Genomic DNA, 18,016 nt, shown 5'->3' on the forward strand with positions numbered 1-18,016 from the left:
CTGGGCCTACTCCGAATTTGACAAATAATCAAACGTCACTTTTACGATAATCTCAACGACACCTCCTAGGCTGTCAATGCTATTATCGTTCCAAGTTGTATAGATATATTTGCCATACAATATACATACTTAATAAATATTATTGAAATAATTACATGTGATTTACTATTCAACAGTATTTTTTTACTACTACGTCAATTAAGTCATTTTGTTGATCGTTTATGCGTAGAAATAATGCAAATGGCCGCCTGAGAAATAGGAAGTCGACGAGAAGGGTTGAGTTACTTTTTTTTACATTTTATTATCCGCAAGTTTTGTATTATTTATTCATTTTAAATGGTAAAAAAATATGCAATGAATTTATATAACATTTACATTATGTGTTGATGATACCAAATTGGTGGTGCAGAGTCTGGCATGGTCCTTAGCGCCTAAACTATGTTTTGACTTTTGGCATAGCACAGATAATGTTTAGGTTTGAACATATTTCATTCACACTAACACCGTAAAAAATTCAAAATATATGGTAACGATAAACGATAAGGAATTCGAACATTTGTTAGAGTAGGAATTCGTTCCAAATGTATCGTTGTCGATTTTGCGAGTAGACCTCCAGGTTTGTTTATCGTACTTATCTCTAAAACACCTTTGAGTTTTGTATGTTTTTAAACTTTTATCATCGCGGTATTTTAACATAGTTTTTATTATGATGGGTACTCACGACATATATTTTATCTATGTGAAGCCGATCTATTTAACACACCACAATGACGTACATATAAATATCACCTTTACATGCGAATTAAATGCGAAACAAAGGGAGATTGGCATTCTTGGATGTCGCACTAGAAATGAAATGAAATGAAATTATTTATTTTTCTTTGGAATAGGGTATATCCAGATCTTAAATATGACAATGTGTCTTCTATCCAACTTATATTAATAGCATGCAAAAACTTAACACTTTTTTTTAAAATAAGGGACGAGTCGAACTGTACTTTCAGCTGATGGTAATTGATAGCCCTGCCCATTACAATGCAGTGCCGCTCAGGATTCTTGAATAGCTCCAAAAATTCTGAGCGGTACTACAATTGCGCTTGTCACCTTGAGACATAAAAAGTTAAGTCGCCCTTCAGACCGAAAATAATGCTTACATATTACTGCTTCACGGCAGAAATAGGGACCGTTGTGGTACCCATAATCCAGCCGGCATCCTGTAGCTGGTAGAGTATTCAAAATAGTTTTAACTTGTAATGATACGCCCAAATTGTCATGATAAGTAGAAGATTTCTGTCGCGTCACGTCAGAAGTATTTCTTTTATTATTTCGTATAGTGTAATAATTCTCATTATAATCTCCAAACCCCTAAATAAACTGTTTATTTGTCTAGTACTTACCCCCATTTTACGAAGTTTGTCCACATTGTTGTCATTCTTTCAACCATAAGCGTATCCCTTGCGTTCATGTTCATTGAATTAAACATTTTCATATAAAATAGATATCCTATCTCATCTGCGTGACAAGCTCCGCTAGATGTCAGATTATTCTTGTACTTAATATAGTTCCTGTCTCCAGTATACGTAAAGAAATAATTATATATATTGGCACCTTTATTTATCAAATTATTAATATCTCGCCAAATGTAATGAACAACAGCAGCGTCTGAACTGAAATCAATAAGCTTATCTCTAACTGTAATGCTAATATCATCATACCCGATGTAGTAACGACGTATAATCCCCGAAATATAATAGTCCTTTGTATATGACTTGAAAATATTTTGCAGTTTTTCATAGTCTTCATTTTCAGGTTCTATTTGAGTAAATCTATAAAGAGATTCTTGGCTGTTATAACCAATAATAATATTCATTGATTTAACTTTTGTTATATTAAAATCAAGTTGGGATATAAAACTTTCAACACCATCGAATACTTTTTCAATGCATACTGAATTTGTTTCAATAAGATCATAAGACACTTTAGCTAGTTCCGGTGGGTATAACTTTCCGAGGAAGTCTAGAGCTTTTGTTAAATCTGTTGTATTGTATCCGAAATGTTTTGCTAATAAAAATGGATACGACCGATTCGCCGTACCCACAGCACCACTCATATGGGGCGTTCCACTTTCAATGATGGCCTGATTGAAGAGTTTCTCTTGGTTGGAAGACAGATGAAGTTCGATAGATACAGCGCCGAAGCTGCAACCGGCAGCTGTAATTCTTTCTTTATCACCTCCGAAGGCTTCTATATTGTCCCTGATCCATCTCAAAGCCATGACCTGGTCTTTCATACCTGAAAATGTATCATTAGACTAAGTAATCCATTTAAATGAATGATTTTTATGATGTACTACTTCCGATGATCAAAAGGATTATCAAATGCTCACTAGTAATGTAAAGTGCAAATGTTTTGTTTCCTTGGTTGCGCTATTCTCTGGGACTTCTAGCGATATTTTTGGAATAGATATACATAGTAAACAGAACAACAAAGAAAGCTTTGTTTTTTTTTATGATAATAAGGGACAAGACTACAGGACGTTCAGCTGATCGTAGTTGTCACGCCCTGCCCATTATTATGCAGTGCCGCTCAGGATTCTTAAAAAATCCAAAAATTCTGAGGGGCATTACAATTGCGCTCGTCACCCTGAGACAACGGGGTCAATCGTCTCAGTCATATTACGTCTTATTTGCCCAGTAATTTCACAAGCTACGACGGCCTTCATACCGAAATACAGTAATGCTCACACATTACTGCTTCACGGCAGAAATAGTCGCCGTTGTTGCACCCATAATCTAGAAGGCATCCTCTGCAAAAGAGCCTGATAAAATTTGTAGTACAATGTTCTGGAAATCTTAGCTAGAATAATCCAATTACATTTGAAAAACAAACCCAAAGAAAAAGCGGTGTCGAGCTGTCCCTTCATCGCGTGCTATTACTAAGACTACTTCATCAAAGACTGAATCAACATTCAATAACGAGCGACGGCAAAAGAACGAACAAAAGAACATATATGGAACAAAGCGATAGACTATAGGGGCGAATGACAGTGAAGCACTGGCCTGTATAAATACTACAAGAGGCACTGGACAGGCTGTTCCATATGTTTGACAGCAAATTTTTTGTGCCTATTTGAAGCGCCACTCGCGACCGTCCAGAGAACTAGTTTTTACGTATAATACAAATGGCTGCGGAGGAACGTACAATACTCAATATTTATGCATTTTGAATTAATTGCGGTCATTTTCCGTGTAAATAAAGTACACAATTTTTTCCATTCGAAATAAAAAGGATCCTGTCTCTTAAGTTTGACTAAACTGCACTCCATGAAGTATTCCCCATTTAAATCCGATCATTACTTTAGGAGTCCATCGCGGACAAACAACGTGTCACGTAATTTATATATATTAAGATAAAATTATCAAGAAAAAGGAGACGTTCGCTGAGTTTCATTCGCCCATTCTTCTCAGCTACGTGGAATACTTTTTCGAATGGATGGTAGTTTTTGACTTTCAATTATTGGTGATTGTTAATCCTATTTTAAATAAAAATATTTGAATATGGAATATGTCTCAAATGTGAGCAGCAATACATTGTAATGGGCAGGGTGTATCACTCACATATTAAATAATTAATTGCTAAAGATATTTCCTTTAAGTCCGAAATTAATCTTTGAAGTAATCTGCAGTTGAGTATTTAGATATTGTAATAAGATCCTTAAACCTGTATGGAAACAAAGTGTGAACAATGGCTGGGAGTATTAATAACAAACAAGTCCATTATAAAACTGTATATATCTACTCTTAATTTATTTATTCATTACATGAAATTTACAGTACAAATTTACATACAGTTCGAATTGTCGGGGACCCAGCGCTGTGTGCACGGCTGGATCACTTGGCGTTGCGTAGAGACGTCGCTTCATTGTGTGTCTTTTACAGCATTTATCACGGGGAGTGTTCCGAAGAGCTGTTTAACCAGATTCCTGCCGCCGAATTCCACCTTCGCACGACACGCCACAAGTTAGGATATCATCCCCACCATCTGGATGTGTGGCGATCCTTCACAGTGCGGTTTTCAAGGAGCTTTCTTCCACGTACTACAAAGCTGTGGAATGAGCTTCCTTGTGCGTTGTTTCCGGGACGATACGACATGGGTACCTTCAAAAAAGCGCGTACACCTTCCTTAAAGGCCGGCAACGCTCTTGTGATTGCTCTGGTGTTGCAAGAAAATGTGGGCGGCGGTGATCACTTAACACCAGGTGACCCGTACGCTCGCTTGTCCTCCTAATCCAAAAAAAAATTAAACTGTCACTTTGAAGGAAAATACCAAGCATACTGGCAGCATTTCCACGTTGGATAGTTAGGTAAATCCGTTCACCCAAATAGCTGCCAGCGCTTAACCTCTTTCTATTAAAACTATTGTGTATTTGTGTGTCATAATATACAAACCTTGGTTTCCCGGGACCTCTTTGGTGTCCAAACAAAAAAAACCATAAGGACCTACCCTGTAGTTAAACGTTACAAATATGATATCATGTGCGACCAGATACTCAGGTCCGTAAACCTGTTTGAGAGAAAAACCCTTCTTGTAAGATCCTCCATATATCCAAACTAAAACAGCCTTCTTGTGTGATGCACTTCTAGGGACGTAGACATTGAGATTCAGACAGTCCAAAGTTCCGATACCAGAGTGACCATGTTCATGTTTTTGAGGACATATTCTGGAATCATCGTCTGCAAGATATACTCCCTCCAGCTTAGGTCTTGGTTTTGCTGCCTGAAAGCAATGGAATTGATTGCAGGACTTGTTGAATTCAGAAACTTTTTATGGATTAAGAGCTGAACTTGCTGGTCATGTCATGGTCAAGGCATTTTGATGTACGAAATGCGTTGGGAGGGAGCGCTAGTTATCCAAATGGAAAGTTCCAGAATGATTTACCAATCATCAGCCAAAAGACGTCCGCTGCTGGATAAAAGCCTCCCCAAAGATCTCTACGTCCATCGATCCTGTGCAGCCCTCATCCAACCTATTTTGGCGATCTTGACCAGATAATCGGTCCATCTTGTGGTTGCCATTCAAGGACTTTAATACCCCAACGACCAACTATCTGTCAAGCTATGTGCCCTGCCCTTCAAACATCAGTTTCTCAATCGTCTGGGCTACATCGGTGACTTTGGTTCTCCTTAATTCTGATTCGATGTCGCAGGGAAATTGCAAGCATAATTGAGTTTCTCATCTGGAGCATAGTTAACGACCACATCTGCGTTTTGTATGACATCACAGGCTGTTGCTGCACACTGGCTAAAAACCTTCGTCTTGAGACACTGGTACTCTTATACCACAGATTTACTAATATTGCCTTATAAATCAATTTATAATGCAATATTGGTTACATTATATAATTCTTAGATAAAACAAATCTTATACTTAGCTATAATTACAATACTGTGAGTACATTAAATTAAAACTATCATTACGGGGAATTGTACCAAGAATACTGGCAGCATTTCCGCGTTGTATATCTAGGCTGCTCCGTTTACCGAAACAGCTGCCAGTGTTTCTTATTTCCAGTAGCCCTATTGAGGCGCGTAGAAAGTTCTTTGTATATTCTCCACGCCCACAATATAGATGATTAATATTACTAATATTGTAATATTAGTTGTTATCCATTTAGATGTCGCAGTGGTATCTGTTGACGCCTAAATTAATTCAACCTGTTCATGGTCTTGGCTTACAACACCTGTGCTATTTGTCATCCCCATCAAGTTTTATTAGTTTGTTTATCAGTAGGTAATTGCTACGTTGACATTTTAAAATTTAAAAGATACAATCTCAAAATTTATTATTTTAGAATAGTTTTTGATGTCATTTCTGACACTATGGTGTCCATAAACAACTGCAGATTCCTTAGAATACTACCAACAAAAGGTTACCAACGGCCACGAACTAACGAAGAACCAAGCGTCGTATAAGCGGCTATCTTAGTGGTAATACTCCTTTGGAGGAATTTCCTTTCGCTAAGAGCATTGGAGATGCAAAAGGTACGAGATCCGCATCGATAATAAATTATGGTACCAAGAATATATAATATGTTGTATCGTACGCTGTGTCTTATTATTAACCTAATTATTATTAATTTTCTTATTATTAATCCCATAATATCAATAATACCAAGACATTTGGCGCTGGCTACTGGAAGCCCAAACGCTGGCAGCTATTTCGGTCAACGGATTAGCCTAGCTATCCAACGCGGAAATGCTGCCAGTATTCTTGGTACGCTTCCAAGTAATTATTGTTTTAAGTTTATGTATACATAGTAATAAGATTTGTTTTATTTTCATAAATAAATATACTTTGAGAAAAGATAAAATATAATGGTACCAATTAAATGTGTGTAAGGTGCATCAGAGTAACTTCGGTTACAGGGTTAATCCGGTTAATGTAACTAAACATACTCCCTTGCTTGAGTCAGTAGTCTGCATCTATCGATGTGTTGTGCTAGTTTAGTAAAAAACATAGCTTTAAATTATCCGGACTTAACCTAATTTCGCGCCTACTGTGTATCCGAACTTACCCAGAACTTATCCTGATGTAAGAAAGTAAAGTAAGAGAAATCCCTCAAAAATAACAAATTGTTCATCATCTACTTACTCCAAAAACATTGTTAGGATCTACAATCCCGTACGAGATACCAAGGTACATATCATATCCGTCCTCTCTCACTCCCCGTAACCACCCCTGGGGGGTGTTAACGAGCGGTGCATCCCCTAACACCCACAAAAGAGAAGGATTAATAATAAGACACAGCGTGCAATGCACAATACAACATTTCGGTAACATACTTATGCTTAATGCTAATGCGACATGTCGAATTAGTAAGTACTTATAAATTAATGTATCTAAATGTATTACTTATTTATCAATTGAGTTATAAATATTTAATGACGATGCTAGAGCCCCTCGGTTTCACTTTTAAATTTTTATTGAAGTTATACCTCTTTAGGCGCGTTAATAAATGAAGTGAGTGAAATTTTAAGATGCGTGCGCATCATTGTAACACAAAAGTAACAGGGTGAAATTGGTTCCTAAAATATTTTCAGACGTTTGCGACATTTGTTATTTTTTTTTGGTTTCTTCGCCCATCATTATGACAGGCAAAGGGTTAAAGGCCTATTCGTTATTTAATAATTAAATGTTGAAGCGATCTTTGTAAGATTTTTACAATATTGTACAAAAGTCCAGTTATTAAAAGTTTTTAACGATTTTTGCTTTGTTACGCTAAAGAATGCATACATATACAGACACACTTATTTATTTAGTTGATTTCCCTCTAATTCTTCAAATATAGATTAAACCTCGTATATGTTCTGATCTGCCTTATCTCTTTTTTTGCATCACTGCACCATCATTCGTAAAACACTGGCAAAGAAATTCTTTAACGCTTCTAAATAATTCCTTAACCTCGTTTAAAAACTCGTTGGCCGTTGCTCCAATCTGCTTTGTTTACCGCATATTAACACCTTTTTTATTGAATTATTATTTGCCGTTTTTTCCCTGTATTCCTTATTACTTTTCTTTCTCTCAACTGAGAGAAAGAAAAGTTCTTATTTTTCTTATTTTTTTATATGTAAATTCTATCCGTGAAAACTTGTAATAACCTTTTATTAATCTTCAGTATTGTTTATAATGCTGTAAATATTGTAAACAAATACTTCGCCACAGTAGGATCCTCACTTGCAGCAGATATATCTGCTAGTCTCTCAGCAAAACTAATTGTGAAAAAAGACAATGAAAAATCTACTAAAACTCCTGAATCATCGTTTGCTCTCTTTCTTGTAAATGAATGCGAAATTATCAGCACAATTAATTCACTCAAATCTCAAAGCGCTCCAGGATGGAACGGAATATCAAACGACTTTTATAAAAATACAAAATTTGCTATTTGCAAACCCATTACACACATTTGCAATACTTGTTTCTTGACAGGAGTTTTCCCCACTGCATTGAAAAAATCTATTATATGTCCCATTTATAAAGGTGGAGATAGAGATAGTGCTTCGAACTATCGCCCAATTTCTTTACTTCCTGCACTATCCAAGATTATAGAAAAGATCATAAACAAAAAATTGGTGATATGCCTAGAGAGTAAAAACTTGTTATCGAATAATCAGTTTGGTTTCCGGCCCAAAAAATCAACTTTTACCGCAGTAACAAAAATAACATATGATTTAGTTAATAACCTGGATTCAGGTAAAAAATGTTTGGGCGTTTTCCTAGATCTCACGAAGGCATTCGACACTGTCTCTGCTCCCAACCTTTTACATAAACTAGAGCAACTCGGTATAAGGGGTTTTCAGCTTAAACTTTTGAAAGCTACCTTACAAACCGCAAACAAGCAGTTAAAATTGACCAATAGCTAAGTGACGAGGTCTATGTTGAGTGTGGAGTTCCGCAAGGAAGCATACTCGGGCCAACGCTCTTCACTATATATATTAACGATCTCTGTAACATGCAATTACCTAACACTGTCATCTCAACATATGCAGACGACACTGCATTAATATTTTCAGGAAGTATATGGACAGACGTTAAGGAAATAGCAGAAAGAGAGTTATGCAAAGTATCTAATTGGCTAAAACGTAACATTTTGACCCTAAATGTAAATAAAACGAAGTATGTCCCCTTCTCAATTTCAACCAGAAACAATCCTGATCAGGACTATCAGATTAAAATACATTCATGCATGCATTTTCCTGGTCGATCTGACTATTGCAACTGTCCAAATATCCAAAGAGAGAGACCATATTAAATACCTATGAGTCAATCTAGACAGACACCTGAGATGGGACATACATATTGATAACCAGACAAGCAGAATTAGGAAACTAATATATATTTTTAAAAGCTTACGACATGTCGCAGATCCGGAACTTATAAAAACATTTATGTGTCCCTGGTACAATCGCTATTAATATATTGCCTACCGGTATGGGGAGGAGTCCCGAAATCACACCTAATAAGTATAGAACGGGCCCAAAGATGCATACTTAAAGTAATGTTTTTTAAACGTTTTAGGCATCCCACAAAGCAGCTGTATCGTGAAAATAGGCTAATGAGCGTGAGACAGTTGTATATTTTACATGTGCTTCTATATAATCATAATGAACTCCCATATAACACAATACGCGAACAAATTAAGCAAAAAAGGCTCCGACATAATGTCTGTCAAATACCATCAAACAAAACAAAATTTACTAATTAACAAATCCCTTTCTTATCAAATTCTCTATATAATAAAATAAATAAAGATCTAAATATTTTTGAAATGACCACAAATAAACTCAAACATGAAGTTCAAAACTGGTTTCTAACAAAAGACTATAGAGAAACTGAAGAATTGTTAGAAATTATAACGTAATACATTTAAAATATAACATGACTCTTCTTAGTAAGTAAAACTACTTTAGGATCAATAAATAAAATCCACCTTAAAAAAAAAAATATATATTAATAATATACAACTTATAACTGCATCTTGTCGCATCTAGTAGCTGCTAATACTGTGTTGATTCATGTCGGTATCAACTCACTTATTGTTTTATTGAGGGTACATGTAATTTTAATACAACAGCGAAGTACAATTTATTTTGTGCAATGATTACCATTTTTATTAGAAACTGTGGTAATAATGTAGTGTGTTTGATTATCAATTGGTAGACATCCTGTTATTTAATTAAGTGTAACAAACCAAATATGTGAATCAGGTTAGCTACCTAACTACCCAACTGGCGAAATGGTCTGGGTATGTACCGAAAGTAATTCTGCTTTAATTAAATATCACATTACACGTATTATTTACATTACATCAGTTGACCTAAATAATTAATATAAGATATTATTTATTAATAAGTACTTATATTTCAATAGGTTTAGGATACATTTAAACTTGTTTAATTTAAAACTAGGTAATAATTTAGATACCTTACGTTACTAATTAGCAAATAAGCACATATTCTTTTAGAAATTATTATATCTATCTATATTTAGTACATATAAAGAAATATACAATCATATACCTTCACTAGTATGTGCATAATTATCTAGTGGTATACATACCGACCTACATATTTACTCATTACTACTGATACCTTTAAATTAATTATATACTATATTATATTACTTATTTATTTTTCCTCTCAAAATTATTAAACTACTACTCATTTTGTGCATTATAATAGTCAGACATACACATTCTTGAACTATGGAATAACAGACCGATACACTGGGAGTACTAATATCCTAAACACAGGGAAACTTAGTTAGGAGTTAGAGCTCAGCCATGTACTAGTAAATAGTTGTCATAATGTAGACTACATACTTACCACTCCAGCAAAATATCAATTTTCTGGGAAGGCACCAGCTTTTATGTCTGCTTCACATAAAACCTACTGTCTGTATGAGCCTAGGTTCTTTCAGAAGTCCTAGCAATAAAAATTTCGTACCTACTTGTCTAGATGCACTTACCAAACATAAGTATATAGGCTTCTTCTTAATGTTTGTATCTAAAGGTTGTGATGTATAATGTTGTGTAGTAGGTATTATGAGTACGTGAATACGTTTTTCTTTTGAGACAAAATAAAATATTTGTATTTGTATTTATTTATTGACTAATTTCTTCCAATAAGCTGTAAGTTTTCCTTTAATATAAAATTTAGGCATCAAATTGTCCCTTTTATTAAGAGTATGTTATATTTTGCTGTAATTTATGCAAATTCTTATCAATCGAATTATTTAAATGAAATTGTCATTGTTAAGGTAATTAAGATTTCTCTTTGAATTATATTATATGTTAAATTAGAGTTGAATGCAAAGTCAGAAGTCACTACTTCTGTATTATATCAAACGTGAAACATTTTGTGTTTTTGTATTTATAGGATATAACAGAATTGATTTTGTAAATTCTTTTTCGTGAATCAAAAATGATTTCTGAATATTATATCCAACACTGTACTCTGCTTCTTATGATTATATGTCTATTAATGGTAGAGGTTTTAGGGGATGAACCTCTCGTGAGAACGCTCAAGGGGTGGGTACAGGGTTTGAGGGAGGAGAATTACGATATGTTCCTTGGTATTCCGTTTGGGGTGGTGGATCCCAATAATGTTTTTGGTGTAAGTAGCTTTTTTTGGTACTCATCACTTGAAATTTTGGGACAGTATTTCAATTTATACAAATGAAAAATTATGAAGAAATGAGAAATGAGATAGAGACATACGTGATATGTATGTTGCTACATCTAATCTTTAATAATCGAAGAACTTCATTGAATAAGCTACGCTCTTTTCGAGCCAAAGCGTCCCATTTGCCTATCACATCATTACTTATCAGCACAAGGTTAGTGTCAGTCGAAATCGAACATTTTTTTACGAAGTACACACAAGTGAATATTATTATTAACATAATTATGCTGGTGAAGTAAATTAAGTGTTAGGTTTCTTCTGCATGATAGAGGTGTCCAACAAACCTGATATGCAAAAGGTACAGTGTAGGAGATTGCCAGCCGATCGACCATGGTAAGAAAAGAAATGACTTCCATGAGTCCGGGTCTGACCCGGAATATGAGTGTCATAATAAACGCAAAACGATCGGCGATCCCTCGGTAGCACACGTTTAGACCACCACCGGACAATACGTTCAAAGTACTCCCGCATCTCGTTGACGTCTGGTATTCCACAACCGCGCTTTTGCAAGTAATTTCTTGCCTCGCACAGCCACTTTGTGGAATCAATTACCGGCTGCGATTTTCCTGAACCGATGAGACTTAGGAACCTTCAAGAAAAGAGCATACTCCCACGTTAAAGGCCGGCAACGCATCTCTTCTGTCTAACTACTTCTGTACGGGGTGGCAAGCAGGTCGAAATTTCGAAATTAGATTAAAGTAATATATTACCGCATTTAGGAATAATTATCCCAAAAAATCACACTTCGCGAAACATTTAATTGGTACAGTTCACTCACTCGGAAACAATAATAATTTTAATATTTTACATACATGTGAAAAAGGATTTCGCTTAAATGTGTTAGAGCAATTAGAAATAATAAAACACAAAAATAACATGTTTACATTGTTGAATGAACAAACAAATTTAGTCCCATCACCTTTGTTGCGTATCTCTTCCGGAGGTAATACGTCACTATATACGGACGAGGGTATAAAAGAGCGGCTTCCGGCTCATTTGATTCAGTCTCGTGCCAGATTTTGGCGAGACAACACGTCCTGAAGATGCCTCGTGTAGAGGCGAAACACGTGTCGCATTGTTTAAAAACAAATATTGGCGGAATTAACACTTTAGATCATTTGTATAATTATGGATCTCCGCAAAGTAACGCCTACTTCAATAAATTTTCTTTTAAGTAAGTTCAAAAGCTTAAAACTTATTATTCATATGGAATCAAATATTTCAGGCTGCTAAACCAAGCCCTAAGCAGAAGACAGTATATGTAGCGGATGACGATTCCCGAGTATGTCCTCAAGTAAAGAACAATATCGCTATTGGAACCCTGGACTGTCTGAACCTCAATATCTACGTTCCCAGAACCTCACACAAGAAGGCTGTTCTAGTCTGGATATTTGGAGGGTTTTTCAAGACAGGTTCTGCTGTAACAAGTATTTACGGACCTAGGTATTTGGTCGCGCATGATATTATATTGGTTACGTTTAATTATAGACTGGGTCCTTATGGGTTCTTCTGTTTGGATACCAAGGAGGTCGCGGGAAACCAAGGTAGGTACGATATCCAGTACATTAAAATTAAAATCGTGACACCTATCAAAATATCTCTATGAGGTTAGTTAAGCAACCATGGGGATATACTATCTGATTAATATAGGTGCAGAAATTCTAGTTCTATTTAGACAGTAAAAATTTTTGACTTCTAACTAGTATTTTAACTAGGAACAAAATCACATGTAGATTAATCACAATTTAGCAAATAAAAGGAGAATGGGACTTTTGGGCCTGATAGTTAACAAGTTGAAATATACTTTAAAAAAAGGGCATATTTTTCTGATGTAAAATACAAAAAACTAGTTCATTTTGCAATCTACAAACCGAAAAAACATTAAAATAAAGAAAATCGATTAAAATGACGTAATCGAATGAATATTGAAGCGATTAAAATAACAATTAGATCCAGTTGTTTTGTTTCAATAATATTAGAAAGGTGCATATTTTAGGTTCGAATAATTATTATGAATAAAATATATTATTTTCTCAGGACAAAACAGAACTGAGCAATTATTTTATTATCCTTTCCACATCGGACGGTGCCCGCTGGCACTTGAAATTACAAACACATAGAGTTCGGCAGTGCCGCAAGGCACTCTTTTACCTCACCCATTTTTCACCCTTATTACGTATTCAAGATGGTTTATTTTCCTACGCAATTATCAACGAGTGAAGTCCTATACACATTTCGATCCGTTACGATTCAAGGCCACCAATATTCGACGTCATAGCTTTACGGACATAGCATTTTTGTGTTCACTTTTTCCCGGGCGGCGCGGCGCAGCGAGCGGTCGTTATCAAGACTGTGCACGAAGATTGTTCCGTGTGGAGATTTGGTTTTATTTTATAAAGAACATATAATGTTTATTACAAAAACATAAAAGTTAGTAAATAGAATAAGTAATTATAATTGAAAATAATAATTTATTCTAAAATACACCTATTTTTACACTTATTGTCGAATGAAAAGTCTGTGTGAAATAAAATGAAAACACAATATGAATAGTTTATACATGGTCTTATAGCTTGTTTCAATAGCTTTCAGTGACAGTCATTCAAATCATCCTTCTTATAAGCATTTTATTACTACACGTAAAATAATACGCACGGGGAGAACGCTGCGCGAGCGCCGAACGCATGCCGAACTAAGGCGATCATTTTGCGGCGGACAGCGCCGATGTGGAAAGGACTTATCAATAGATCGATCAATAAATCGATTTACATACAAAAACGATACTAGTGAAATCCATGTTCCTCAACACTAACTTCACTTTGACAATGACAGTCTGACAGATCATTTCGTTTCTTCGTCATTGTCACTTCGTTTCTTGTTGTATTCGTTGAGTTACCGACTTGTTAACTACCTACCCAATTGAATTCCAAGGAAAGTAATTGTCTCTAGTAGTCTGTCTTACATTTCATGTATGAGCTAATGAGTATACATTATTCTTATCTGAGCAAATACAACTATATTTTAATTTAGGTATACTATATTATATTATCTTATTACGAATTGTCTTATATAATAATACAAAAAAATGTCGTTACAGTAGTAGATAGGTATACGTAAATGGGTAGGTATTTTTTATCTAAAACAAAAAACAAGGTTGGTACCCATCTAATATCCTCCCTGCGTCGTAATTCTCAGTACTGAGGGTCGTGACCACCCCTCTGTATCACTTTCTCACGTATGATCGCTCTCCATCTATTCCTGTCTCTGGCGGTGTGAAAGGCATTGTGAACCGTAGAGTCGAGGGCGGAGCGGATCTGATCGGACCATCGTGTTGGACTGCGTCCACGAGGCCTCTTCCCATCTATTTTGCCGACCACAATGAGCCTCTCAAGGTTTCCATCGTCCTTCCTTGCGATGTGACCGAAGTATTCTAAAACTCTGCGCAGACATACGGAAGACAATCGCGAGGAGATCCTGAGTTCACGCAGTATGGAGAGATTAGATCGAAATGCTGTCCAGGGGATACGGAGCATCTTTCTCCAGCACCACATCTCAAAGGCGTCAATGCGTTTCCGGTCTGCAGCTTTCAGTGTCCAAGTCTCAGCGCCGTACGAAAATATTGAGAAGACTAGGGTCCGTACCAGTTTGGTCTTAGTTTTTACGGAAATGTTGCGATCTCTCCAGATTCTTCCAAGCTGAGACATAGCGCACTTAGCCATGCAAATTCTTCTGCGTACTTCCCTCTCGCACGAACCATCGTTACTTATGTTGGAACCCAGGTAGATAAAGTTGTCTACCATTTCTAGGCCCAGCGCACCAGTTAGTTCCAACTTCCCAGATCTATCCACCACCATGACTTTGGTCTTGGACCTGTTTATGGGAAGTCCCATCTCTCCACTAATCCGCTCCATACGTTCAAGAAGTGCAGCCATTTCTGACTCATTTGCTGCAAGAAGAGTAGTGTCATCGGCGTAGCGCAAGTTGGTGATTTTCACACCACCAATTGTGATGCCTCCCTCCCAGTTCTCGCAGGTACGTCTCATAATGTGCTCTCCATAGGCGTTGAAGAGAATGGGCGACAAAATGCATCCCTGGCGCACTCCTTGATGAAACTTAAAGGGTTTCGAGGTTGTTTTATCAACTCTTACAACTCCCTGGATTGAGCCATACAGAGTGCGAAGCAAAGCGATGAGATGATTTGGTACACCAAGCTCTTGCAGAACCCTCCATAAGCAACTCCAATTGACACAGTCGAAAGCCTTACTGTAGTCGACGAAGCACATTAGCACTGGCGTATTAAACTCGTATGCCTTCTCAATGAGCTGCCTGACATTGAGAATATGCTCCCGAGTGCCTTTGCCCTTCACAAAACCAGCTTGCTCCTGCGGAATTTGCCAATCCAGATAGTAGTGGATGCGATTATTGAGAATATGAAGCAAAATTTTGCTGGCATGCGAGATGAGGGATAAGGTTCGATAATTGCCGCAGCTCTTGGTTGACCCTTTCTTATGCAGCGGAAGAATTACGGACCAGTCCCGCGGCCAATCACCGTTTTGCCAGACGTGTGAACAAATATTGTATAGTGTCTCTTCACCCAGGTCACCCATAGCTTTAAGCACTTCTGCTGTTATTTGGTCGTTTCCTGGTGCCTTCCTATTCTTGAGAGACTGTAGAGCATTAGATATCTCGGAACCAAGAATCATGGGCTCCAGTGCCAGGTCCCTCCAAACCGGGGTAACTTCGGGCGTTGAGTGGGGATCTGTGTATAACTGCTCATAGTAGGTACGCCATCTTTCAGCAATGTGGTCGAGCTCGTGTAGTACAGTGCCATCGGCATCTTCGATAATCCACGATTTAGCTTTGAACTGCTTGGAAAGGACTCTAACCTTCCTGAAAAGGTCTGCAGTTTGTAGCTTGTTCGAATGTTTCTCAATCTCGCAGCAGATGCCCTCAATGAAGTTGTTCTTGTCGCGGCGACAACTGGCCTGGATAGCTCTGCTAAGCCCGGAGTATTCGGTCATTACTTCATGATCTTGCAGACCCCTGGTTTTTAAATGTTTCCTGCGTTGAATGAGCTCCCATGAACAATCGGAGATCCAGCATCCTCTCTTCCGCTCCGGCATTTTGCGCTTTGAGATCTGGTCCAGTGCATCGTTGATATGACCTTTTAAATGTTTCCACTGAGTATCGGCGTTAGCGTGTTCATGCGCTGGGTCATCCCTTAGTTTGGCCTCTAACGCCTCCCGGAAGAAAGGTCGCTCAGAAGGATGCAGGCTTCTGGGTTTTGGCGATTGGCGTCTAGGCGCCTTTAAGCGGAGCGAGAAATTGGTCACGAGTAGGTTATGGTCAGAGCCGCAACCGAATCCATCTAATATAAGTATGTGATAAATCCTTAGCAGCTAGGCATTTAATAAACCTAGAATAGATGAGCTGTCAACATATAGTTTAAGACATTTCCTCATTTTTATATCTTCGGTTACTCAGCTTCTAGATTGACAAATCTTGCTAAATTTTCAATTATGGATTATTTAAATGTTATTTTTTAAATGGTGCTACTTTCATTTTGTTATCACCTGGGCCCAGGAATGTATGGAAGCTTTTCAATCTCCTTTCGTGCTTGTTACTGTAAAACTTTTACTTGCAGGTATGAAAGACCAGGTTCTGGCATTCAGATGGATCAGGGACAACATAGAAGCCTTCGGAGGTGATAAAGAAAGAATAACAGCCGCCGGATGCAGCTTCGGCGCTGGATCTGTTGGATTTCATCTTTCGTCCAACCAAGAAAGTCTCTTCAATCAGGCCGTTATTGAAAGTGGTACATCCTATTTGTATGGTGCAGCAAATCGTTCGCATCCATTTATATTAGCTAAGCATTTTGGATATAAAACAACAGATTTAACAAAGGCTTTAGATTTCCTTACCAAACTACATCCACTGGAACTTTCTAAAGCATCTTCAGATCTCTTCAAGGACTATGCAGTTTGTATTGAAAAGAAATTTGATGGTGTTGAAAGCTTTATAACACAACGCGAATTTAACATAACGAAAGTTAATTCTATGAATATTATAATTGGTTATACCACCCAAGAAATGCTTATAGTTTTCCTTGATATGGAACCTGGAGTCTATATTGAACCAATAGATATTTTTAAAGAAACACTAAAAAATTTCAATGTAGATGACTTGCAAAAAATTACTGGAATCATGCGTCGTTTTTACATCGGATATGAAGACATTAGTGTTAAAGTTAGAGAAAAACTAATTGATTTTATCTCAGACGCTAGTTTGGTTCATCTTATTTGGCGAGACATAAATAAACTGATAGATTATGGCGCTAATATCTATCACTATATATTCTCGTATGTTGGCAATAGGAATCCATTTTGGGGCAGGGATAATATAACGTCCATTGGAGCAACTCATGGCGATGAGATAGGATATATATTTGACATGGAAGCAGTTGCTGGGGAAATGGATAGAAGGGATTCCGTTATGCTTGACAGAATGACGACAATGTGGACTAACTTCATCAAATACGGGTAAGTTTTAGATGTGAATCGTCTTTAAAATCACACCGGAACACACGTTTACCACATTTACGAAGTCGACCGCAACGAATAGGCTAATCCCAGAAACATAAATCTAGTGGCATTATCCAACTATGCAACGACGCATCTCCTTTATGACTCCTGTATTTCTACCAATGGACATAACAAAAGACCCACATGTAAGTGATGCAATGCTATCCCATCATATCATCGACGGTATTGCGTACA

General features: G+C 36.9%; 1 protein-coding gene across 1 annotated transcript; it reads right to left on the reverse strand.

Moving 5' to 3' along the window:
* Positions 1-1,393: 1,393 nt before the first annotated feature.
* On the reverse strand, positions 1,394-13,400 carry LOC126973196 (acetylcholinesterase-like). Its single transcript, XM_050820400.1, has 3 exons — positions 13,392-13,400; positions 4,449-4,803; positions 1,394-2,292 (listed from the first exon to the last, which is right to left on the reverse strand). The coding sequence occupies exons 1-3, from the start codon at positions 13,398-13,400 to the stop codon at positions 1,394-1,396; spliced, it is 1,263 nt and encodes a 420-aa protein (XP_050676357.1).
* Between the last annotated feature and the right edge of the window lie 4,616 nt (positions 13,401-18,016).

The sequence above is a fragment of the Leptidea sinapis genome, chromosome 2, assembly GCF_905404315.1.
Source record: "Leptidea sinapis chromosome 2, ilLepSina1.1, whole genome shotgun sequence".
NCBI lineage: Eukaryota > Metazoa > Arthropoda > Insecta > Lepidoptera > Pieridae > Leptidea > Leptidea sinapis.

What these genes read in the sequence shown, in the direction of transcription:
- LOC126973196 (XM_050820400.1), bottom strand. An exon ending in AGAGGTCCCGGGAAACCAAG is followed by an intron (nt 2,293 to 4,448) that starts GTTTGTATATTA and finishes ATACATTTTCAG; the next exon opens with GTATGAAAGACCAGGTCATG.